Source organism: Athene cunicularia (genome assembly GCF_003259725.1).
Source record: "Athene cunicularia isolate RWA chromosome 1 unlocalized genomic scaffold, athCun1 chr1_part2, whole genome shotgun sequence".
NCBI classification, from domain to species: Eukaryota; Metazoa; Chordata; class Aves; order Strigiformes; family Strigidae; genus Athene; species Athene cunicularia.
The window spans coordinates 16,201,460-16,227,830 of record NW_020799092.1 but is presented as its reverse complement, the minus strand read 5'-3'; the positions used below and the strand labels follow the sequence as shown (position 1 = coordinate 16,227,830).

Here is a 26,371-nt window from a genome sequence, read left to right as displayed (position 1 = left end):
AATATATCAGCTGGTAAAAAAATCAGCCTAGTTACTCTGAAGCCAATGGGACTAGATAAGTTTACAACAGCCAGGAATTTATCCCAGAGGTCTGGTAGTCTGTGGGTTAGATTCCCAAGGAAAGTGATGGGACTCTCATGACTTGAAAGCTATAGCTAGATGGGATAAATCTCTGAACAAGATTGGAAGTATTAGTTCTGCTTCAGCTGCTAGATAAACAAGGTCAACTAAAACACTTTTAAAAAATTCATTATGCTCATGGATTTCCCGATGCGAGAATTAATTTATGTCCAAATGACAATTTATTGTTTTGCATTGTTTAGTGTCAAAGGAAGCTGTTAACTGTGCAGACTTTTTTTTTTTTTTTTTCCTGGAGGTCAATATTGGTAGCCATTTAGTATGAGACACATGACATTATAAATGACTGTTTTAAATTATAATTCTAATATTGTGATATTTCCAATACTGTAAATGGTCAGGCTTGATATATATTTTATATTTTAAGCATTTACAGTACATTTACTGCAAAAGACTAATAAAATACTTTATAACATACTTGGTGCCATGAACAATGCATGGAACGATGGAATGCACAAAATGCAAAGTAAAGAATATGGTGAAAAAGGCTTAACCAGTGACTCAGGAAAATACAGTTTAACAGTTACTGAAGTTGAGGGATGAAATACTAATCCAATCACGGTTGATGGTAATGTTCCTATTTTCTTCAGTGAAACCTGGTTCAACCAAAGATTTTTTTTTTTTAACGATATACATCCCCTTGCATCCCCTACAGATCACCAAATTGTTTCCATATCTGAGTCAAATCCCTCTTCTGATGTTAACAAGTTCTCTCTTTCTCTCTCCACTTGAATAGAAGCTGTTCCTGTTTATTCTGCATCTGAACTTTGTTCATTTCTGTCAACCTTCAGAAAACTCTCTGATAGTAAATATTAAAACCTGTTTGGAATAACGAGAACTACACCTAATGCAAATGTCCCTTGTCAGCGTGTCAAAGGAGCAGTGCAGGTAATTAAACCTAAAATGTGACAAGATACCTGCATGATATATCACCTACAAATAGTCAAATGAGAACACAGAGGTGACTTTGGATTCAGCAGTGGCTTTAATTTTGTTACCATCTGATTCCTCCTCTTATACTGCATCCTTGACAAAGTCACGTTCTGCTGCTCTGAACTTTGCTGGTGAAGGGAGGTAACATCATTTCACTTTCAACTCCCTGAATGTAGGACATCACATACGGAACTGAACCAAAGATGGCAAGTGTACTTGCATTTATTTCAGCGTCAGGCAGCTTTTGAAAATTATGAGAAAATAGAGGTGTGTAAGTGTCTGGGGTGGAAATATTCCATCTGGAGGACTAGCAGCAGACTTGCCACTTGGTCTTCAGTGCAGCAGAGGAAATTCCTGAATGTGGGGATTGCTCAGGGCACCTGCAACAGACCTCTTACTCTGGGCAACCTAGTTTTTCTGCAAGTTTCTAGTTAGTTTAGTTCCTTACGTGTAGGCTCTGGCCTCACTTTCTTTAGAGTGCCTGTCAGATGAAAGTATGGGGAGAGATGAGGTTGGTGAGCTGTACAATTAGGCATGATTAGCTCAACAGGAAGTCAGTTTTCAGGTGGCTTTTGGAAGAAGGTAATGTTACTGGGACAGATCATGCATATCAATGTTGAATAAAAATTTCTTCCTGTCTCCCCATAGATATTCCCTAGAAGTATTTCTCAGAGAACAATTGTTAGTGCTTTCCTTTCTCATTTGAATTTCAAGCTAGTGAAGATGAACACACTAAAGTGAACATGATCCCAGAACAAGGTCTTGTACAGATTAGAAACTTAAGATACTGCTCTAAATTTAGAATACAGTCATTTGGATGAGATATGACGGCTTTTTTTTTTTTTTTTTTTTTTTTTTTTTTTTTTTTTTTTTTTTTTTTTTTTTTTTTTAGATTCTGTTGAAAAGCTGCCTCTGGTCAGCTGCTCTGACCAAAGCTGATTGAGATCCAGAGCTCTGAGGGAACAAATTATGGCTGAGGAAAATATCTCTTTTGGTTCATATCTACATAATGTTGCCTTATTCCCTACTTTATAATGCATTTTAAAATCTACAATATGAACAACTCTATAGAAATGAAATTTCACAATTTATAGTGCTGTAAAGATGTTTTTGTTACTGATGAGCTTAAAATGAAGTTACAAATACACTTACTTTGGTTAATGGTATATTTTGGCATTATAAAATAACTCATAAGGTAGAACAAATAATTTCTCTCAAGTTTCAGTTGCTCTTTGTTTTGCTGCTACTGCTTCTGGAAAAGCTCCTGAAACATTTTATTGATGAGGTAATGCACTCTGATCTGCATGTAGTACTTCTGTAACTCCAGCAAAGGTTTCTAGTGACATGCTAGACCATGAGAACAAAGCTCAAATTTATTGTGTTCCCCCAGATGGAATTACAGTCTTCATCAGTTAATGCAGCGTTTCTCAACTTTGGAAAGCTGAATCCTGACTTGTCAAGAAAATGAAGCTTACAGTATTACTGCTACCAGCAATGTTGTTTTAAAAGCCTACCCTAAATGAGCAGTCACTCAAATAGGCTGTGTAGGTATTCATACTCATCTCTCTTGTACGCTTTGATTAGCAGTGCATTGTCAACAATGTTGAAGTAATGTCATTGGCATTTGAATCATGACCCTTTTATAACCAAAATTACTGCATCGGTTTCTCTGCAAATTCAGGCAGGCATTGCTGCATTATGGATGGGCTGTGGTTTCAGTATTGCTCTTTGCAACCAGGTGCTTTAAAAACAGAAGAAGTCAGAACAACAAAATAAGTCGAGGTTCTGGAGAATCTGTGGGAATCTGAGTTAATATTCATTGCATGATGGTTTGTGCGATTTTTATTATTGTACAAAATTTACTCTTTCTTTTTCTTAGATCTTTACAAAGTGAGAAGATTGTATTTGATTTACATACCAGTGTAAACTGAATGGCTTCAGAGCATCTACAACTTCTTCTGTATGCACTCCCTCAGCATTTTTTGGGGGGGTTACCTTAAGTCCGAGGGGTATAGATTTGACCTCAATCACAGTAAAGTGTTAAGAGGAAGTAATTTCCACATTCTGATTTGCACTAGTAAGACTAAAGTAGTTTAAAAATTCGTTTAAGTTGAAGCAATGCAGTCTTCTCAGGTAAACAAAATATTTGTGTTCTGTGCTTTTTTTTTTTGGTGTGGGTTAAAATGTTTCATTAGCTCTCACAGCACATACAAGTTACCTGTTTCTGTACTTCCCATCAGCAATGGGAATTGGAAAATTTTTCTTGTTACTCATTTTCCCTGAAAGTGCATAAATGTGTTTTTTACTCAGTCCTTGCTTGGTATTAATATTAAATAATTGATTTAGTATGTTACTGTTAGTCAGTTAAGAACAACTAATTTGTGGATAATGCCTCAAGTGATACGAAGTGGTATTGCTTCATTGAAGTTTAGAGTTACACCCAGTTGAGGATCTGGTCCCTTGTTCTTAGCAAGGCTGCTGGTGGTTTCCACGTGTTAGGGAGGACTGAGTATCCAGATTAATTTCAGGGAACAGAGAAGGTGCTGAAGATGATCTGGGGTGAAATGATGGCATGAATATTTCACTTTATTTGTTATTTCTGTCTGTTTTGTTTTTCCACATAAGGGATTTTTTTTCCCCTCTTCTGCTGCCCAGCTTTAGTGTGGTACTACCTCTTCAGAAGCTACTTGCCTGTAGTTGCAGTTGTCTCCCTGGTGGATTTTTCTCTGTAGGAACTCTTCTTAAGCTTTTACTATCACTTCATGGCTGCAAAGCCCGAACAATGTGGCTGTTGGGAAGCAGCATTGCCTGCAGAGTTGTCATGACAACCTGCTGTGAAGGCAGCCGACATGGATGGGTCTTGTGGTTGTATTAAGTTTGCCGATTAGGTACACTTTTGCAAAATTTGGAAGCAGTGGATTACCCCTTTATTCCCTGTTACTGATGTAGATGTGTTGTTCTGTGAACTCCTCGCCAGCTACACGCACAGCACTGTACTTCTGCTGGTGACGGTCACGGTCTGCAGTTCACCAGTCCGTACTGGCACTCCAGTTCCTCCGTGGGTACCTCCCCTATCACCAGCAGTGGCTGATTACACTCACCTTAAGGGTAGCAAAAATCAATACTAAAAAGTACATTTTCATCCTAGTTAGAGCAGAAATTGGGCATGCTCCTCTTAAAATGTCATAATTTATTTATCTTTTCCTATGTGGTATTTGTTCATCTCACCTTCTTCCCTGTGTTCCCTTGGTCCTTCTGTTCTGGTAAAGGCAGCTAAGAGAACAAAACTTGGACAGCCTGATGCGTAGCATGCTGGGGTGTGTGTGTGTGTGTGTGTGTGTGTGTGTGTGTGTGTGTGTGTATTCTCGTTGACATTCCCCCCCTCAGTGACTTACATGATGTGGGTCAGGTCCCCAGGCACCCAGGTTGATTTGGTCTAGCTGTAGTGTTACCTCCTCTGAGGAGTATCACTAGAAGGAGGGCAATGATACTATTTTGGTAGCAGCACCCTGTTCAAAATATTTATTCTCTCACCTCTCTTCACTGTTCATTAGTATTTTGTGAAGGCTTTATTTACTCAAAGGATGTACAGGGTGGAGTTTGGGGGAATAATTTCCTTCTCTCTTTAAAGTAAATCTAATACTAAAATCAACATAACACCTAGTGATTCAGTGCATTTTTGAGTGCTAGGAAGGTGACATAAGAAGTAACCATAAGCAACCTAGTCTTCCTGCACTTGGATGTTTTTCACATACATACTGTGATCTCACCAGATCAGATGTTCTAAAGTAGTTTGGTTTTCCATGCTAAGGAAAGGTCAGGTTTTATCTCTCAAGTTATACACGTGCAATGAGCTCACAGAGGGTAGACTGGCCTGGCACCTTCTGTATCTGTCAGCAGCAAAAAGCACTTGGGATATTTTTGCTCCTGTTCTTTATAGCAGTGGTCATTTTGTTGTGAAGGTGTGACTTCATCCATCAGGTGGTTATTATCTAAAGAAATGGTTTCTCTCTGTGTGTGCCTTTTTGAATAGGTGATGAAACATTAAAATAAGTGGAGAGAAAAATACATTAAGATTCTTTCTGTACTTTATTGTGCTTTTGGGAGGGCTGATGTAATAAAATGAGTTTTCAAGAAAAGTGCTACTTAGTTTTAATTCAGAAGAGCTATTTTTTTTTTTTCTTTACATAACACTGGCAATTCAAGGTGTGATGAGCAGTCTGTTTTCTCTCACTGATTTTTAATCCAACAAGACTTAGTTCTAGCTGAAAACACCATGATTTAATAACTATTTAGTCGTGTGTTACTGTAAAATGAGGCGGCATTTCCACACAGGTCAAATCTTAGGGGACATACATTTTTATTGTGTGCAGGAGAAAAAAGATATGTGGCTCTCTTGTTGAAAGCTCTAAGAAAAGATGAGGTCAAAGTAGGATTGAATTTGGGATTGACCTACTTTCTCACTGCTAGAAGTGTTACTTCTGGGCAGAAGGTGAGATGCTCCAGGGTAAAAGAGGGCAGGATGTTTGTACAGTTGATACCTTTTGCTCTGGTAATTTTGTGGTAAAGGCTTTTAATCTCACATGCTGTCTGTTGTCTTCTCATCTTAATGCTCACTGATAGAAAGAAGCCTCAGAAGCTGGTCTTATTCTTTCATAATAAAACCAGTACATAAACAGATAATATTTTCCTTCGATCCCATAGTGGTCTTGTTCAGTGACTCCATTTCAATTTAGTATTTCTCTCCAAATTACTCCAGCAAAGAAATAATACACCAACACAAGAGCTAAGAACATGGCATTACAAGTCCCCTTTGTACTCTCAAAATCTCTTTTGGATTAAAATACTGTCCAAGTAGTGTGACATGTCCAGAACTCTTCCAGCTCTAGGTAGGCTGAAGTGGGAAGGATGCTGTCAGGTCATGGTGTCTGAGGATTTATCTGACCTTGAAGGAGCACCAGCAACTTAACCATGTATTTTTCTGAAGCTGTATAGGCACTACAGAATCTGCACCCAGTATTACTGTAGTCAAAAAGAGATTAGAGAAAAAAATTAATCTTCCTTCCTGCTGTTTGCTTGTTATGTGCATTTGACAGTGCTTTGTATTATGTGTTTTTTTTAGCCTGCTTGTATACAACTGGTGAGTCAACAGGGAGGAGGAAAAACCCCATATGTATATTTTTCACAATTTAGATGAAACAAAAAAGAAACTGTTTAAAGGGCAGATCATGACAAAAATGAGCATTTTAGAAATTAGTTCCAAAAGAAAAAAAACACCCTCCAATTACACCTCTCTTTAATTAGATCCAGCAGGGCTGCTAATGAGTGCTGAAGATCTCCACTTTCTTCTCAGCCACAAAAATCACTGCTCTGGCTGATGTACCACCGGCACTTTCTGCCTTGGCATCCCCCTGAAAGCTTTCTTATTCCAAGACCCAGACCTAGGCATGACCCTGTGATAGCTGTCCCCTGAGGTCGGGAGGGAGTGCAATAATCTCCATCCTGACTGAGTGCCTTGGACCCACCCTGCAGCATCATTTTAGTGGCTGCTGCGTGCTAAAGGCAGCAGGCCCTCAGCACGGTTCCAGTGAGATTTGTAACGTTGCATGACACAAGCAGTGTTATCGTCTTAATCTGATGTGAAAGACTCCTTCATGCAGAAATGTTAAGGTTCAGGACAGAGACTGATTTTTTTGAATGGTTCTACGTAACTCCAAAGTTGATTATCAAGAATAAGCTTTGAACATAAGTATTTTTGGTAGACAACTCATGTTTTATTCAGGGATAAATGAGTATGAATTCATGTTTTATAAACACACTGGGTATTCTGAGGTTAGTTCCTCTGACTCAAGCCCTGCTCTGTTCCTCCTCCAGTTCTGGAAGTTTATTTGAAGCTGTTTCTTAAGTTATCTGCTTTCTGTGCATTGATGGAAGGGGGAATATTGTCACATCAGATGTACTTCTTTTTTTTTTTTTCCTTGATTTTGAATTGCCAGACAGTTGTTGGTGATGGGGAGAAGGGAAGGTGGTGATTTATTATGATTTATATTTTCTACCTAGATTCCTCATTCCTTCCTTAATTTTTTGACTTGTGTAAAGGTCTGAAAATTTATCCCTAAGCCTCCAGTCTTTGGTCCTAAAACTTGTTAAAAGTAATGAAATTTGAGCTTTGGATGGGGTCCTGAAGGAACAGGTTGCTACACAGGCTTGCTGGGGAATTGTCACTTGCTTTCTATTTTCTTCATCTGCAATACATCTTGCAACCTGCAATACATTCTTTTTCTCTACCGTCTTCTGAACTCTTTCAGATTGTTTCAAACAGGGATTGGAGATTGTGGACACGTGCTTGCTCTCTTGGGACTTGGTCTGGTACATGCAAACCGTGCCAGAGGAGATGGAATTCAGCCAGCAATGGTTTGGAGGGGACAAAGGCACAGGTGGTTGGAGCATGGTAGTGCTTGTCCAGCCTAGCAGCCACCAGCGCTGTGAGGAGTTGGGGGCCTGTTGTCCCGGGTGCTCAAAACAAGATTTTCTAAGCACAGCAGTATATACCACCAAACTGTATAATCTTTGTGGTGAGGAATAAGAAGGTGGCATTTCTTGAATTTTTTTGTGTCTGTTTCTTTGTGTTTCATACAGTCCTGGGGAGGGAAGGCGAGGGACAATAAGCTTTGTCCTCTCAGTTGCTGGCTTCCTTAGAGAGAAAATAGAATTTATTTTGTTAGTGAATGGTAGTTTAAATTTTTATCTGCCTTTCTCAAGTATCACTCTAATGAAAAGTAAATGTAGGCTTCTTTTTTTTCAGCACAAGAATTGTGCAGGCAAAGCCTGAACTTTCTTCCCTACTATCTAGACTCTCTTCTTTCTGTAAAAAAATTGTGGTTTGAATTCAAAAGTCTAACTTGCTTTTCAGAAGAGAGTGTGGTTTTTGTCTCCTGTGTGTTTTTGAAATCTTTTGTTAGAAAAAGTTGTTATTTTGGATTGTTTTAAGCTTGCTTTAGTTCTGAGTCATTCCTTGAGTTCTGGGTATTTGCACATCTGAGAGAAAAAGAATTTGATTCTTGTACCAATACTTGCTAAAAAAAAAATTATTCTGATATCAAATATGATGTTCCTTTTCTTTAATCCATAGTATAAAAACTTTAAGTAATTTTCACTTCATGAGTGAGTATGGATCCTTATTACCTTTTCAATTTTTGTTTGCACACTAGAAATGGAAGACTTGTTTTTAACCTCTGTGAACCCTTGTTTGCTAAATGGAAACTTATAATCAGGGAAAAATATGGAAATGGAAAGTAAGAGTTAATTTTTTCCATTTTCAGGGAAGACTACACAAACAAAGAAAAGGACACTTAATGATTGAGGGACATGGAAATAGGTTCAGAAAAAAATCCACATTTGAAACAGCCTCTGCAAAAATGCAAGATAGACATTTGATTTGCAGAAAATAAAGTTAGAATATTTAAATTTATAGTTTGTGTGATGCCATATAGTTCTCGGGTCATAATGACATTTAAGCTTATGCCAGTGGAGTATTCTGGTCTGATAGAGAAATTACCTTAAATGAGGTTATTTTTGAAAACAACATGCTAGCATCTGAGAGGCAAGAAAACATTTCCAAGACTAATTTAAAAAAAAACTCCGCAACTCTTTTCTTTGTTATTTTGAACTGCTGAGGATTTAATTCTCCATCCTTGTCTTGTTTTGTTTTCCATTTCTCTATCTTCTAGATCAAATGAAAAATATTTGATGCCAAATTTGGTACCAAGAAGTACGCTGAAGAAAAGACCATAATCATCTTATTTTCCTCTGGTTGGCAGAGTGATAACAGAGAATATCTACACCCCTTTTGAAAATTAGTATATATTACTTTAGTATATCCTAAAACAAAAAGCATGATCATACCATAGTCATGTCCCTCCAATTTGCTGTCATCATTTTTTGTCTACATTTTAACTACAGAACATGGGTTCTGCATATCCTATGATTTTGTCTGGATCAAATGTATTGTAATGAAAATATTTCCCATTCAGTCTTCCTTTGGTTTCTGAAATAGTAGAAACATACCAATCTTCTGTAATGCTGATGTCCAGACTGTGATGCAGCTGGAAATTATTTATGCTCAGAGCTCCCTAGAGCATTTCTCATTGTTTACTTGGAAAGACAGTGTTTAAATTTTATCATCTCAGTTACTCCATTGATTCTATAATATTTGAAATGTGAGTTTCCAACTCCCTATGCACATCTCTGTCCTACATCACCCCACTCAAAGGGTTTTGACCCAAGGGTTTAAAGTTTTTCTAGATCAAGACTTTCAAGTGCCTTCTATTCTGTAGAAGGATCATATAAAAATCATCGGGTTTTGGTTCAACTTTAGCTCTTTGGACAAACTATCAAAATTCTAATAATAGGAATTTAAGGAAGATTGTGCAGGGAGATATATATTGGACTGAAATTACAGAAAAGGATTTTAATCATGAGAAGAGTGGAAATCTGGCATAGCTTCTCAGTAGGAATAAGAGAAATGGAAAGGCTCAGCTATATTTGAGATGGGTCTTTAACTTTATGAATTCAAACATATGATGTTTTCCTAAAACAGAGAAGACTAGATTTCATGACATAGAAGGTCTTTTCCAGACCTGGCATTCATGGTTTCTAAAGCTAAAGGCTAAAAAAAAACCCAAACCTTCTCCTAAAAGAAATTGGTTTTGACTGCAGCAAAAATAAAGCAAAATAATTCAGTTCCAGAAAGCATTTGTATTTTTTCCCTGCTTTCCTAGGGGCCTTTGTTAGTCTCTTTCTTGGTGAACTACAGGGATAAAGGATACTCTTTGTCTTTATTTCATCACTGACTGTATCACTTTTTTCCTTTCTTCCTCACACAAATTAATGCTGACATTTCTGTTACTGGCAGGAGTTCTCCAAGGTCTGTCCATTTTTGTGGTAAGAGTTATTGCCACATTTGTACATATCTTTTCAGAAATAAGATATTTAAACAAACGATTGGGAGGGACCCTGTTGGTCCTAAAATTTAATTACCTTCTACCATAAATACCCTTGATGTTTTATTCTATTTGGAAAGAAATCTAGAGAATAAAGGCAAAAAAACCTTAAGTGAGCAGAAGGAACACCAAGGTATGGATGATGCCCAGTGATAGGTATAAAACTGAGCTCTGACAGGAGCTTGGAGAGAACTCCACATGACTTTTGACTTTTTCTTATAATTAACGATCTGATTAATTATCCAGCTCTTGGATCTAAGGCATTTTCAGTTGCCACATTGCAGCTGAGGATTGTTATGGAATTTCCAGGGAAATTTGCTGAACCCAGGGCCTGGCCAATGAAGGCATGCAGGAACAAAGTCACACTGATTTTGATGCAGTATAGACTCCAAAGTGATTTACAGATCTAGGGCAAGATATTGGTCCCCTTAGTAGGAATTGACACAAGTGTATGATTTTTCTAACTCCTGAGAAGATAAAATCTTGATGTAGGGTAAGATTTAAGGGATGAGTAATTTTGCACAGTTCTGGATCTAATTGAATCCATCATTTACTTCCTAGAAGGTGTAACCTGGTGCTTAATATGGCTACTGGTAAAATTAAGCAGAGAATAGAAAAATTAATATACTAGAGAGCTTTGACTGGCATTTGGACTACTCCGACATGGGCTGTTTTTTGACACTAACCCAACCTCAAGTATACCTGCAGGACAGCGATGATTTGCATGTCTGCATTTAAGAAACTGCAAACAGATATTCATAATACAACTTGTGAATGCCTCTCAAGACACAAACCTGTTCAATCTGTTTTGTCCTTTTGGGATAGGAGAAGTAGCCTGTCACTCTTGTACCTAGAGTTTGAGGGTCAAGAATACCAAAGGACTTCTTTTTAAAGAATTATTCCTTCATGTGGAGAACACAGAAATGGCTATGAACTGCAGTGTTGACTCAGCAAAGACAACATCATGTGGTAGAGGCTATTCCACTGTTATTGTGATTGAACTTTGAGAAAGTCTTATGCTCCTTTTCCTTTGCCTGTTATTTCCTTTCATAGGAGTCCTGTGTATTACTTGTGTCTACTGGATTTGTTACTTAAGGAGAGGGTGACAGAGAGGCTAGGTGACTCAGTACAAAGCTGAATATGGTATTTGATGTGATAAGAGCATTTGGATCTCCCAGAACTCAGGGACTTGATGTGCTGAGGTTACCTTGCAGCTCTGGGGTTACTGTCTGAAGTGCTTGGTAAGATTGTTAGTGGAAAGTTGTTTCATTGTCTTCAGGTTGGTCTCTACTGAACATGAGCTGCACATTAGGTACGAGAGGGCTGGGCTTGAGGCTGAAGGCAAAGCTGGTCAGAGCTGCAGTGTTTAATGGAGATGTACCAGTTTCCATGCAGCTTTAATCAAATTGGTCTGTATGGTAAGGGGTTGAGAGAGGAGAAAGGATTTGTTGGGGTCTTGGAGATGTTAATGTTGGGTGGCTGGGAAGCTACCCAAATCTTTGCTTTTCCGTACCCTGGTTCCCTCAACAGCAGGCAGTGACAGATGCCTAAGCAAGTGTTTCATGATGAGTTTTGAAAAGTCTATTTCTTTTAGTGTTAACTGAATTTCTTGCATCAGTGTTCACTGTGTAGAGTGTCTGAGAGTGTCCCAGGCTGACCAGCTGTTTGTGTTGATGAACCTGAGGAAAACGTGAAGGTTAATCTAAAAGGCTAAAGACCACATTGGCAAAAGAACCAATAACAAATCACTAGGATTTGATTTTGCTAACCATTCTGGTAGAATTAAACTAAAAAATTACGGTGAGAAGGCTTTATAATAGTTCCCTTAAACCAGCTTCAGTCCTAATGGAGTGGGGTGGTCACACAGGGGCTCACAGAGTGGTGATGGGGTAACCCAGCAGCAGGTTTTAATCAGAGAAACCGGTAGAGCTGCTGCTAAAATGCAGGATTAGTAAATGCACAGCTGAAAGTGATGTGCCAGAGGAGAGCTGGCACAGCTTTTCCTAAGGAAGCCAGGACTTGTGAATCTCACAGAAATTGCTGACAGAGGCACAAGGCCCATGAACTAGGGCAGTCTGGCTGAGGGATGTGCACACAGGCTACCAGAAAGCTTCCCAATGAGGCAGGATAAAAACTTTTGGTACAGAAACTAGGGCTAAAAGGGATGGTGCCCACATGGTTAAACAACAGTTAAAATGGAGCTGTCAATGGGGTAGCGGTTTTCAGTTTACCTACGAGCTTACTGATGGGGACCACCAGGGATCTGTGGTGGGAACAGTGCTGCTCACAGAGCGAAGTGTGAGGGAGTAGAGCTTGCTGTTGGTCTGCATAATTAATCAGGGTGGGCCCAGGCTGATTGCAGAAAATTTGCAGAGGGATCTTATTGTGCTGAATGACTCTGCAGCAAATTACTGTTGAAATGTGAGACTGATGAAGGCAAAATTAAAGCACATGGGGGGAAAAAAGATTAGAAGTTGGACTTTATATTACCATTTAGCAGTCTGAGAAGGGATCTTAGGATAATTACAAGTACTCCTATGAAATGATTAATTCAGTACTCTCAGTGACAAAAAGTCAAGTAAAGGGCTCAGAATGAGGGAGGGTAAAAGAGAACAATGCAGAAAATACGATGACATGATTGATAAAACCTCTGGTGCAGCTGGATCTTGAATATTTGTTCTAGTTCTGGCAATCCCATCTCAAAAAAAAAAACCAAAACCAACCTAGAAAACACTGACAAAGAACATTTTCAGTATCAGCAGAAGCCTTAAACCTTAAAAAAAGCCTTGGGGGAGTGGGAAGGGTGAATGAAGGGGTATAGGAATAGATTCATAAAATCACAGAAGGTGTAGAGAGGCAAGTGATTACTCGCTGTTCCTCACAATATGGTACACTAATTGAATTATCTGGCAAAATTTTTAAAACAGACAGAAGGAAGTACTTTACACGGCCCATAATTAAATTGTGGCACTCATTATATAGGCTGCTGTGGAGACCAAGGGTATAAATGGGTTCAGGGAAGGACCAACACATTCCTAGAGTAAAGAGCCATTACAGGCTATTACGCACAAAGGTCTGGAAGCAGCCTCCAGCTCAGGAAGCCCTTAAACTACTGATTACTGGAAGCTGGGACTGGAGTATGTCAGGGGAAGGATCACCCAATTTGTGCCAGTGCTTCTCTAAACACCTGCTCCTGGCTGTTGTCAGAAACGCGATACTGGACCAGACAGATTATTTGATTCGACTGAAGTTGGCTCCTTTTATATCGAATACAAAATGCTTGGGAATCTTAATGTTGTGGCGAAATAGTTGGTGTCCCGTGGTCAGCTCAAAAGGAGGACATAACATGCCCGGAAGGAAAGCTGGGAACATCAGGTTGCAGGAGCACGCTGCCGTCAGCAGAGATGTGTGTGGAAAACTTAAATAATGCCCGAGTTTAGCCAGTATATTTTGTTCATGACTTTCATAAGCACCAAATTGCAGGAGGGAAAACCACCTTCAAACAAACTCGGGTGCATACAAATTGTTCCCATGGTGTGCAGGTACTGTCTGGCCTTGTACAGGGATCTTCAAGTTGTGACTGGCAAAGCTGTTCTTCTACAGTGAATATTTAAAGAAAAGCAGAGTTATTGTAATTTAAACACTTATACTAATGACTGTCCTTGGTAAATAATTATGCTAACTTTAAGAAAAGACTCCTAAAAATCTCCCTCCTAGCAGATGTCCTAGCCATAGGATCTGTGGAAGTCAGTCAGTCTCTGTGTTTTGATGATCTCTCAACCTTACAGCCGAGAGTCTACCCCAGTGGTAACTTATGTCCTGTGAAAAGGAGGGTAATAACCCCAGCCTCAAAGGCAGCAATGCCAACACCAGTGACAGCTAAAATGACACTCAAATCTGTTAGCCGTGTGCAGCACTAAGTCTCTCTTTTCCAAATAGATTTTTCTAACACTTAAATGAGCTGCATGCTACTAATTGTCTTTTGTTGTCTTTGCGGATTCAGGCATAACTATTCAGTCTAAACAACTCATTGGAGAATTTTTATATGCCTTAGGTGGAAAAAAGGCTCAGTAAAGCCAAAGCCTGGGTTATAAACTCAAATCCCCCCTAATCAAATATGTATGCTTTGATCTAATAAGTAGGTTGAGTCTCGCCTGACTTTTCCGCAAAATTAAAATGTAATGCTTTTTTAAAGAAATCGGTTACTATACTTGAATAGCTTGAATGTCTGATTGCTTTTTGGTTTCCGATATGGTCAACAGCTCTGTTAAAAAAATTTTTCTTAATGGTATCAAGTATGGAATTAGTATCAGATACTTTTCTTTGTTGGATATTTAATGACATACATGTGTATATATGCCCATTCTTGTTCACAGTGGTGGTGTTAGCTAAGCTGATAATAACATCTACTACAAATTACTGATTACTCAATATGAAAAAGTAACTCTCAAAATACAGCTCATTACTTATCATGTCACATTTCCTTGCTGTTGGTTGCTACATCAGCAAGCTGGCTGGTATGCCTATTTTAACAAAGTTGTGGACTTCATAGTCTGAAGAATGGAATATATAATGAAGCACAGATTCACTATTTTGTCTCTTTTATCAGGGGAACAGTGCTTACTTTTTCTTCTTTGTGGAAGACTGTCTGTCGAACCTGTGTTTTCATTCATGCGCTCAGGACGGTGAAGATGAAATTGCTGGGAAAGATAACTAAAAGCCAGTTGTGTTACCTTGCTGCTGCAAAAGTGCCAGGTGGTGTAATCTGTCAGTTAAAGGAATATGAGATATGATCACCTGGACACTCAGTATCTGTTTGGTTATCACATTTATGCTACCTTCCTTTTGCCCCATTTCCCCCTCTCTTTTCTGCCTTACAATTAGAAGGCCATGTGTTTGCTCTTTAGTCTTTTTTTTTTTTTTTTTTTTTTTTTTTTTTTTTTTTTTTTTTTTAATGAGAGAGGCTTCTGCAGTTCATGGAGTGTGTTTTGACACTGTGTCTCTCTCTGTTCTGAGACAAAGTTCTGATAAGCTGTGTAGAAGTAGGCATTTTTAGCTTGCCCCTGGGCCTAAGGGTCACTTCTGTCTGGTTCATGGAAATTTGCAATCCTGAGATCATTTTAAGGCTTTTATGTTAAAACAAACCTGGGGCGGGGGGAAAAAAAAAAAAAAAAAAGACATTATTGTCATGCCTCTGTTTTGTGTGCTTCTCAGACAAAGCCATAAATCCAGCTTGGCTGCAGAGGAAGGGCAGGCTGTTGGCACAAAACTGTGCCAAGCCTCCCCCAAAAGGCTTATCAGCCTCTCCTCACTTTTAAAGGAATGTGTGCCAAGTCTTAGGTTCTGCTGCAGGGGGCTTGCACATCTCTAAATCTGACTTGAAATAGTATCCAAGGCTTGATGCTGAGATATCTGTAGCTGTTGATTAGGCATATTTACCTTTTAAGTCTGCTGAATTTGCCTTCCAGCTGGAAGCCTTGTCCTCAGACTGGTCATATAAATTTGTTCCTAGGAATATTCATCACAGATTTTTGCTTTAGTAAATTTGCTTAGTGGAAGCATGCAACTTTACAGGTTTTATTGCTTGACAGGTCATAGGCTGTAAGCAGTGTTGGCTGAAAATGTTGGCATTTTTCATCAGATAATAATTAGTTGCCAACACTTTATTATTCAGCCACCTTTGCTTGAGTACTACGATAGTGGGTGCTACCTTCTGTTATGAGGACAGGACTAAGTAGGTTTGGTTATCACTGTCAGTGATGCAGCGTGGAAAATGTGATACTGTCCCATTTCCACCAAAACAAATTACCATGTTATAAACCATGAATAGACACAAGAATGCATTTGTGTGTTTAGGAAGTAATAATAACTAGATAGATACCCATAATTGCATGGAAGGAGACTACTAAGTCTTGGACAGTTTTGTGGAAAAATATATTTTAAAATAATTTGTAGTTTCTTGTGATTTATTTCTTTAAGGCCTTAATCTGGTCATTGAGAAGATATTTATTTTATATTGTATTGACATATGGCATAAAATCTTTCTGATTGAATTGTTCTCTCCTGATACATTGCCAGGTAGTAAAAGTCTTTTCTTTAGTGTCCTTCCCTCTAATAGGTTTTTGTCAAATGCAAAATATTTTTGAAAAACCCCTTTATGTCAGTGTCTTGCTCATGTTGTTAAGTGGAAAGAGCTCACTGGGTGATCAGAGGCTGAAGTTAATGTTCAGAGTGGTTTATTCTACCCACAGGAAAGGAAATTTAAGAGATTCTGATTCAGCCTACTCGATTTTTCCAGATGTGCACTGTGAGCAGTGAGGCTTCCAAGCTCTTTTACTGTGGATATATATTCCACTGTGTATTTTCAGGACAATGAAAAGATTTATTTAATGTATGGCTGACCTGGATTGTCATCAGTGGCTCAATTGACCTTTATTGCCTTGGGACAGTGATAAGATTAGGAGATGCTATAAATAGCTGTTGCACTGTGGGAGTGGTATCACAGAAATGCACTTTACACAAACACTGTCATTTCACTTTGTGGGGGTTGAGTATATTCAACTTACAAAAGGAGACCTCTCCTTGAGATGTTTTTGTCCTTTTCTGAATCATTGCAGCTGAAGCTGTGAGATAGTTTTGGCCACCGCCATCACATGCTAAAACACACAAATCAATAATGTTATGAAGCTTTATGCAATCTGCTGTCTACGTGCAGCTGATCTTTCTATCAGCAGCGTACTGAGCTTCCACCTGACGGTTCCCTATTTGAGGCTGAACCGGCAGGGCTGGGTGCCTCTAGGGAAGCAGGTAGTGGATACTCCCTCAGTTCTTGTGGAGCTCTCAGAGGGTTTCTGGTCACTATCTGTGACTTTTGAAGGAGACCATATCTATGCCTCAAGTGCTATAGGAATGATTTTGGACCAAAAACTTAGAATTGAAATATAAGTGGAAAGAAGCTGTAATACCTCAAGGGATGCTGATATGATAAAAAATGTAGCAGTGTATGACTCCTCATCCTGACTTAAGTGGTGTCCCCATGTCTTGTTTCATGTATTTGGATGCTGAACGGATGACTTCCCAGCCTATAAACTAAGTAAAAGCAACAGATGTTGCATTCTTTGTATAAACTCATATTTCATTCCTCCAATAAAGTCTGTTTGGAATTATGCATACATTGATTCCACGGGTTCAGCTGGTATGTAAGGAATAGGTATACTGAGCAAGGGCTTCACTGAAACTGGCAAACAGAACCATATGTAGTCCACTGGATTTGATATTTCAGCTTAGTGCCAGATGAGTAACTGATCTTTATTTAACAGTAATTTTCAGTGATCGGATTACTTAATTCTTTTCCTAAACTGCCGTAGCAGGAGATGGCATTCAAGCACCATTTCACCCAAGCTGAAATTAGATGCTGTACGGCCTCTTCTGATTTCTGGGGAAGGGTGGGGTGGATAATTATATTGGGTAATTATGTTGGATATACACTCCATTTACTTGTTCTTTTCTTTTCAATTTGCAGGAAAGCAATCTCCAGGTCAGGCCTTCAGCACTTGGCTCCGGTGCACTCCCTCAACATCGCAGTCTCCAATGGACCTGTGAAGGAACCACGGGCGGCCTTAGAGTGGACTGTAGGTGTTTGGTTTTTTGGCAGTTAATTTGAGCAGTATCTCTGGATAGTGCTCTCTCCATCCTTAAGTCAACATAAGACGTTGTGCTGCTATTGGAATGAGTGCTGGTCATTAGGGACATGCTTTTATTATGAAATGAAGCACAAGGCAGAGACATGAAAACCTGTGGAAACTTGAGAGGCACAGGACAGAGCTGTTAAGATTTTTCAGCCTGGGACTGCTTGACTACCTTTGCTCACTGCCTTCTTGACAAGGTCTGCAATCCAAAGGTGATCTGATTTTAGCACAGCAGGGTTCTCTACCTCTGCCTGATGGCCCAAAATCTTAAGGCTGAGGACCCATGTTGGGTTGGCTGAGTCTGTAGAGTAGGTAGTGGAAATCTTTGATCATGATACTTTGTAGATATGGCTATATTTCTTCTGGGCCTAAGGTGGCTTTATAGACACAGAGAGCGTATGCTTCCATCCCTCTCATCTTGCTTCTTTTATGTTTCTAGGCTAGTTCAGAAGGGGACAGTTTAGGACTGTCTAGAATAGAATATTTCAGTTGGAAGGGACCTACAATGATAATTTTGTCCAACTGCCTGACCAGTTCAGGGCTGACCCAAAGGTTAAAGCATGTTAAGGGCATTGTCCAAATACCTCTTAAACATTGGCAGGCAGGAGGCATCAATCATGTCTCTAGGAAGCCTGTTCTGGTGTTTGACCACTTGGTAGAGAAATATCTCCTAATGTCAAGTCTGAACCTTCCCTGACACAGCTTTGAACCATTTCTATGCACCTTCCATGTGGGTATGCACTGGTATGTGCTAAGAAGGTGAGCCTTAAGTCAGCAGGTGTCACAGACATCCCATTTAAAGCAAATCATACAGTAGATCTTGGCTAGAAGTCGGTATATAGCAGTATCAAGGCACCAGGCACCTGGGTGGCTTTTAGGTGAAGATAAACCATAGCCATCAAAAAATGTTATGTTTATCTCTGTTCTCTATATCAAGACTGAAAGGTTTTATAGATGGTGTGCTCTGGTTCAACCCCAGCTGTTGCACTTAAACTTTAAGTGGATGAAATTTTACAGGCTGTGCTGCAGGAAGAGGGATTAGGTTCACTATGATGTTCTACAGCAGTGTAACACAGTGTTAAAATGCATTTGAAAGCTTGCATAGAATACTTTTGGAAGAGCTTTGGAGAATACCTTGATCTTTTTCTTCAGTAGAGTATTAAAACATGTGCCTGCTTTGAATCATCAGTGCTGTTTAGTAGAAATCTGAAGGATAAGGCACATATGTGAAGGGTTAGACACTGGCTAACACAAACACCTTTCAAAATTTTACTGAGGAAACAACAACAGCAACAAAGCCCCCAAGAAAAAAATGAAACCCCAAGACCAACAGCCACAATTTAATTCATAGTCAGTTGTCTGCTACTCATTTTACCAGGTGGTTCCTCACATGATCCCAGTACCTGAATACTGCAGGACTTGATGTAAGTTGGTGAATATTGATTAAATATCGTGGGTTTTAATTATTAGGGGGTGTGTGCATATTTTGACACTTCCTGGTTTATGGTTTAGATTTTTGATCAGTTCAATTTGTCAGCTGTCCCAGCCTCCCAGATTAGGGTTGCTGCTTCACACTTTGACTGGAGAAGGGAGGCAGCCCCATGACATGTGGGGAAAGGGGCAGGATTAGTCAATGGAAGACATCTACAGCTGGGAGGAGCCTGTACTGACCAGGTGTAGTAACTGGTGAATGTGTGGAAAGAGGCATATCTCAAATCTGAGATATGTAAAGGAGATAACAGGGAGGTGGTTTGGAGCTGTGAAGGTGATGAAATGGACTAAAGTTTATAATGGCTAGTGATGTCAATAAAGAAAAAAGTTAATTTTAAAGTACTGATGTTTAACTCGAGAGTTGTATTTGGTAGAGTGAAAAGATATTTGGGTTAAGATGTGTTGGAGCCAGACAGAGGATGTCTTTCTATTTAATCACTGGAAGGCAGCAGTAATCAGTGCATGTTCCATCTCCATCTATATCATCCTACTCTTCAGTATTTTTGAGGATGATTCTCCAAGGACCCATGATGGGAGAGCTTTCCAAAGTTGAAGTGGCATGAACATAAGTTGTCATTTGACTTTGCAGTAGAAAATGTTTCCTCCCTGTTGTCTTCACAGTAAAAACTGGAAAGAATTCCCTGGCTATGGTCTCAATTTTTGGTAACTTCTTGCAGGTTATTTGCCATTATCAGATGTTCTTGTGAACAGGACTCTGATTCAGAGTGGGGTTTCCATTCCCTGCTCTGCCACTTACCTCGTGAGTGAACTCAGATGAGTTGTTTTGCTTCTCAGTACATCAGCCTCTCTAGCTGTAAAATGGAGGTGGTGATTCTGATGTCTCTTAAGACCTTTTACATAAGAAACACTATTGCTTTATTATTGTTGTTGCTACTATCTATCATCCCTGGGGTTTCTTTTCTCTAACATAAATGCCCAGTTTCATCATATTTGCTACACCTAATTCAAGTTAGCTTGTAGCTTTGATGTCTAATTTAATGCTCTCTTTTCACAGCAGGGCCATACAGAATATATTCTCTGGAGTAGGTGATGTTATAGCCAGAGTGGAATGTAGAATATGCCTTTCAAAAATGAACCACCTTAAATGCTTCTTGTGATATGTTTATGCATAGCCCCTTCTCCCACACTCACCCATTTTAGGCATCACTTTCATAGGATAAATGATAAAGTAAGCAATTCTAGCCCAGATTTAAGTACAGACTGAGCTACCTCATACAGTGCCTGTGTACCACTGGGGATCTAGGTCTTTGTGTATTTGCATACTGCCATTTGCTCCCAAAGAAAAATAATCATAAGCTTTTGTGCAAAGTCATTCTGTAATTTCCTTTTAAGTACTGCCTTCTTGCTCTTGCTTTCTTTGGTGCCTACAAAAATCTTGACAGCCACTAAGTTATTACTGTGGTGAGCTTCCCACTGGCCAAAAATGTCTCATTTTGTGTGTCTGTAATGCATTTGTCTATTGCTACCCATTTCTTGCCTTCTTAGCAGGCGTTTATGGCCCATGACCACAGGACTTAGAACCCTAGTTATGTCCCATAAGAGGCATTTGAAGACATTCAGCTTCCATTCCTGGAGTTCAATGAAAAAAACATGAGATTCATCCATGCTTTGTGTTTTGTGAATGCACAGAGTTCTCTGGGTGCAAGCTGAATATTTTTCAGAGGAGAAATACTATAACTTTATACCATAAATTATATGTATTAAAGAAAAAAAAAAATCTTATAGATCCTAACAAGAATATAATGCTATGTATTTGACAGAAGTTAAAAACTGGCATTTGGCAATATGTGGAAGGAAAGTCAGGCCAGCCAGAAGGATTGTAGAAGGCACTACCCGATTGCACATGGACGGGGTAAGGAAAGCCAGACCTCATCTGGAGTTGAATCTAACAGGAGCATGAAGGGCAACAAGAGTAGTTTCTGTAGGCATGTCAGCAGCAGTAGGCACACTAGGAAAAATGTTAGGCCATGTGTGAATGGGGCAGGGGATGTGGTGACAAAGGATATGGAAAAACCAATGTGCTTAGTGCTTGTTTTACTTCCGTTTTTACTGGTAAGACCTGTCTTCAGGAATCCTAGGCCCCTGATACCAATGGCTGAAGCAAGGAAGACTTACCTTTGTAGAGGATGATCAGATTATGGAACACTTAGACTGAACATACAGAAGTCCATGGGACTCAGCAAAAGTGCTGAGGGAGCTGGCTGATATCACTGCAAGAACAGTCTGTTGTTGTTTTTGAAAGGTCATGATGATCAGAGGAGATTCCTGAGGACTACAACAAAGCAAATGTCAGTCCTGTCTTCAAAAAGGACAAGGAGGAACATCCAGGGAACTACAGATTGATCAGCCTCACCTTCATTCCTGGGAAGGTGATGGAACAAATTCTTCTGGAAACCATTTCCAAAAATATTTATAAAGTGATTGAGAGTAGTTAGCATGGATTTATGGAGAGGGCATCATGCCTGACCAGCCTGACAGGCTTCTGTAATTAAATGATTGGCTTGATAGAGGAGGGGAGAGCAACGGCTGTTATTTTGACTTTTGCAAGGCTTATGACACTATCTCCTGTAACATCCTTGTAGATAAACTGATGGAGTATGGACTAGATAAATAGTCAGTGAGGTGGCCTGTTATCAGCGAGGTATTTATAGTTGGTGAATGTGACTTTCAGTGAGTCTGTTGCATTGTATTCTGTGTCTTGGCATTAGGCAGTAGTGCTGTCCACTTACTTTCATGGACAATAAGTGTAAGTGCCTAGTGATATACTACACTTTAGATAATTAACAAGCATGTTAATACATGTTCTACATATGATGAAACATTTCCCTCGTTAATCTAGCTAAATCTATTTTCCATGTGAATGGTTTGGCTTCTGTATTGTTAATTCCTAAAAACTATACTAATTTTTACACTGAAGGATATTTCCCTTCTATTAGAGTGTATGCAAAACTAAGTTTTGTAATTGGGAACTGAGTATTCAGTTGAAGAGAGATGTATGTTATCAGATACTCACATGAGAAAGGAGAACCCTGGGGAATGTGTATCCAGTTAGCCACAAAAAACCATGTAGAGGTGCTGGGAGCATTAGTTCCACTTATTTAACTAGTGATGAGTGCAAGATCCATGCATACTTAAATTGCTGAAATTTTGTGCGCAGGTGACACTTGAAGCAATGTGTTCAGAATCAGTAGTGCAGCTTTGCTGTTTCTTTTTCATCAGGATTTGAGAACTAATGCTCTTTCCAGAGAGATCTAAAAAAAAAATAGTCTGTCATATCTCAAAATGTTGGCCATGTCTATGTTTTTTTCAGCAGCATAGAGGTTGTAGTGGTATTACAGAAGGTCCTTTTCTGAAAATAGGTAGTTTTTCCCGTTGATGCCAAAAGGACTGAAGTTAAGTGGCTGTCAGACAAAATAATGGCTCATGAGAACATAGGGAATCATCATCTTAGAATATAGCATCTGGACATTTCTCCATGAAGACAAACGTTGTTATTCTGCTTCAGCATACAGCTGATGGTAACAAGAATCTCAGAAGGTCAGCAGAGACAGGTAACAGATGCAGGGATGTTGGAAAACATGATGGGGGGAAAGGAGAATGGCAGAAAAAGCTAGAGTGTGGTGAACCTAGACCTCAAAGTTGAACACCTGAAAATAGTTCTGAAAGTTGGAGCCTACATATCCTCAAGTTTTCTGATGTAGTATGATATCTCTGTGATGTTCTGTTTTGGTTTATGTCCATTTATTACATTTGTAATAATTAAAGAAAAGATTACTTCTACATGAAGAATATTCCTAAATTAAAATGTGCTAAAATGGAGTTAAAACTGAGAATATATATCAACAAAAAACATTTGGTACATTAGTATTGCTGCGAAATAGCATTACAAACTCTGGAATTTCAGAGTGAGGGTAAAACATAACCCAAACATGAGAGAAAGACATTTGGGAAAAAGACATCCAAACAAACTTGTTTCTGCTCGATAGTGACCATATAAAGAAAAGGTCTAAAGCTAGTAATTTTTGCTTACAAATGTGTTTAAGTTTAGATTGAGCACTAATTTTACACTAATCCTAAATTTGACCTGAATGTATATTTGTAAAAAGAGACATCATCTCTAGCTGGAGTGTTAACAATGGGAAAAATTTCTTAATGGCTTATTTTAGAGATCTGTCTTACATAATTTTTTGCAGAACACCAGTATGGCAGGAGTGGAGGAGAGCTCTATACCTCCCATTAAAATGGGAGTTACAACTCCCTTGAATTAGAAAGTTGGCCTGACTGGTGTATTTGTTTGGCTGAATATCTATAGCTGCTTGACATGGCAAATTAGATTACTGAGGTTTATCTGCATTGCTTTTGAAACCATGCTGACTACAACCTGAAGAACAGTGAGGTATGGAGATACTTAAGGTCTTTAGAAAAATGGTAACCCTTGCTCTGTCATTTAACCATGCTGGGGCACTTAAGAGAAGAAACCTAGTCGAATTAATGAAATGTGCACAGTAAGTTATGAACAGGCACATATAATTACCTTGTTCTCAAACTCCTAGTCCTTGAGTTCTTATTTCTTTCATTTCAGGAAGGGGTTGTATGTGGGTTTTGTTTCATATGCAATGAATGTTTGCTATACTGAAATTTATTTTTGTTTGCTATTAAGGTGGTAGCGGATCAGGAGCAATCGAACGGGAGGTCTCCATCTGGGAGAGCATATTGAATATGTGTGTCCCCTGTGAGGCAGGTTGCATCTGCCAGGAAAGCGCTGCTGCCTCCGCTTAAGTGAGCAGGGGCTCTCTCTTCACAGGACACAGAGTTCACACACTTACAAGGGCTGCGAAGCCAGACAAGGAAACAGAGTTCCCAATTCTCTCTTTAACTGCAGAATACTAGGCTGCACTTACTGCTGTTTTATCCGTAATGATGGACACTATCCCTTTTCTACATAGCAAGCCAAAGCAAAGCATGTCAGCCTAAAAGCATGATTTGACAGATCAGCTAAGCTGCAGTAACACTGAATTGGTAACAAAAGCATCAGTCCCACTGAACCCACCTTTAACCTACCACTCCTTGTGTCGGATCCAGCAGTTATGTGGTCAGAGTGAGTCATTTTGTCTAGCTGATTTTGTAGATAAGTTTGTTTTTTTTTTCTATCAGCTGAACCAATTCATGTGTAGATGAGAAGAAAAATGGCAAGAGCATGAGACTGGGTCTAACGGGTCAGGGACAGAAAGAGGACAACTGCCTGTTTAGTAGCCATTTACTCCTAAAGCCAACATAAAAACATCAAGTACAAAATAAACCAGACTGTCAAATTATTTATGAAAAGGTTGCTGAACTCGGAACTCTTGTGAAAAAATAATCTGTGTCAAAATATACAAGTGATGATGTAGCCTTTACTTTGTTTTAGTTTTGTGTTAAACAGGAGCTCGTACTAAAGGTGATCCCAGTGACCTCTGTGAATTTGTGTTGGTAGATGGAGTACCCTTTTGTCCAGTACATTGTGGAATACTGCCTGTAAATTTTTCAGTAGAAAATACTGATTTAATGAAGTAAAAATTCTGCATAGAAATATATTTATTTTTGTTAAAATTTCCTATTAGAATTGAATGAACAATTGGTCTTGGAAAAGGTCAATGCATTTTCCTTTGACTATATAATCTTGATTTTCATCAGCAGCAACATAATTTCTCATCATATAAATTACAGTGCCCTGTAAAATTTAAAACAGTGAAGTTCAAATAACTCCCCTGATCTTATTGAGACAATTGACAGGAAAAGTTTTTTGAGGGAGGGCATTTCATCTTGGGAATCCTCAGCTCTTTGCTCTGATTCAGGATAAAAGAAGATTTTTTCAAATAGCAGTTTGCTGAAATTGAAATTGGGAGTTTTTGCACACAGTGCTGTGAAATTGGCTGTAGGTATCTGGAGGTATGCCGCTTATACCAGATCAGGTAGTCTTGTCAGAACTCTATCATAGCAGGAGCTACTAAGTTCATCTTTGTAGACTACTAACAGATCTTATTTACACTGGGAGGTAAAGTCAGATATGTGAATCTATGATATGGTCTGGAACAATGGAGAACAAACTCAGTCTAAAGTAGGTTATGGAAATAGGCCATTTTATCTTTAGAAATCCTGGATGGCAAGTTATATGGTCATGGTCTGAACGAAGGGGTGTTTAATCTATTTTTTAATGTAATTTTGATTCCTCTTTAAAAATTATGTCCCAGGAGTTGTGTACGTTCTTACTTAGCTTTCATAGTTGATTCTTCCTAAACATCTTTTATAATTTATAAAATTTAGCTCTGGGTTATAATGTTGAGTTAGCACTGTTTCATCAGAAGATAATGTGCTCATGTCAAACACTCTTGGATGAGCTCATATCCTCCTGCTTGGTCCTCTTGTCTGGCTCCTCATAAACTAGACAGGAAGTTAATATGTTGGGCAATACTATGGGCATAGTAATTTCATTAGTGTGATGTGACTAGGTTTCAATGAAGTGCTGTAAAACTGCTACAGTTCTTGCCAGAAAATTGCCTTAATATAAGGATAAACTTCTGAAGGGAAAGAATTTGCAATCTGAATAATTTACCATCTGAGTAAGGCTTGAAGAATTTCTTAAGCTAGTCAAAGTCCTTAAGAGCTATTTTACATTATGAAGTGCTGAAAAGCCTCACCTAAACTATCATGCACTGAACTCTACAGTTTAGGAAAATCTCTGTTCCAGGGAGTCTACCAGTTCAGGTGGACAGGCAGACAAAAGGATGAGAAGAAATGAAGGTATAGAGTGCTGTGCCTCTATATAAAGATTAATCAGGATGCCATGGCAGTAGACTGGAGTCTCGCTCTCATCCAGCCCCTTGTGCTGAGGGATAATATTGAGTCTGACATCAATGGGAACATTTCTGATGAAGTTAGAAGACCTGTGGACATGTGGTCCTCTCACCAGAAAAATAAAATAAGTTGTCCTCATTCTCTTGATTTATTTGAAGTAAGCACCATGGTTGTGGTAAGCACCACATGCAAAGGTCTTGGCTATTGTGGATGCACTCGTACTCCAGAAGGCAAAGGATTTTGCCACTTCTGCTTCTCTGCATT

At 39.0% G+C, this 26,371-nt stretch overlaps 1 protein-coding gene across 7 annotated transcripts in view; it reads left to right on the top strand.

Annotated features, from left to right (window-relative positions):
• Nucleotides 1-26,371, top strand: part of DGKI (diacylglycerol kinase iota) — a 178,614-nt gene that overhangs the window by 21,800 nt on the left and 130,443 nt on the right. For 6 of the 7 annotated variants that reach the window (XM_026867969.1, XM_026867972.1, XM_026867968.1 and 3 more), the window contains exon 2: nucleotides 17,596-17,704. In XM_026867969.1, coding sequence (XP_026723770.1) covers nucleotides 17,596-17,704 — 109 coding nt within the window. Of the gene's footprint in view, nucleotides 1-4,173; nucleotides 4,180-5,560; nucleotides 5,564-13,790; nucleotides 13,802-17,592; nucleotides 17,705-26,371 lie in introns of those variants that run through there. The other variant, XM_026867970.1, reaches the window with a different exon arrangement.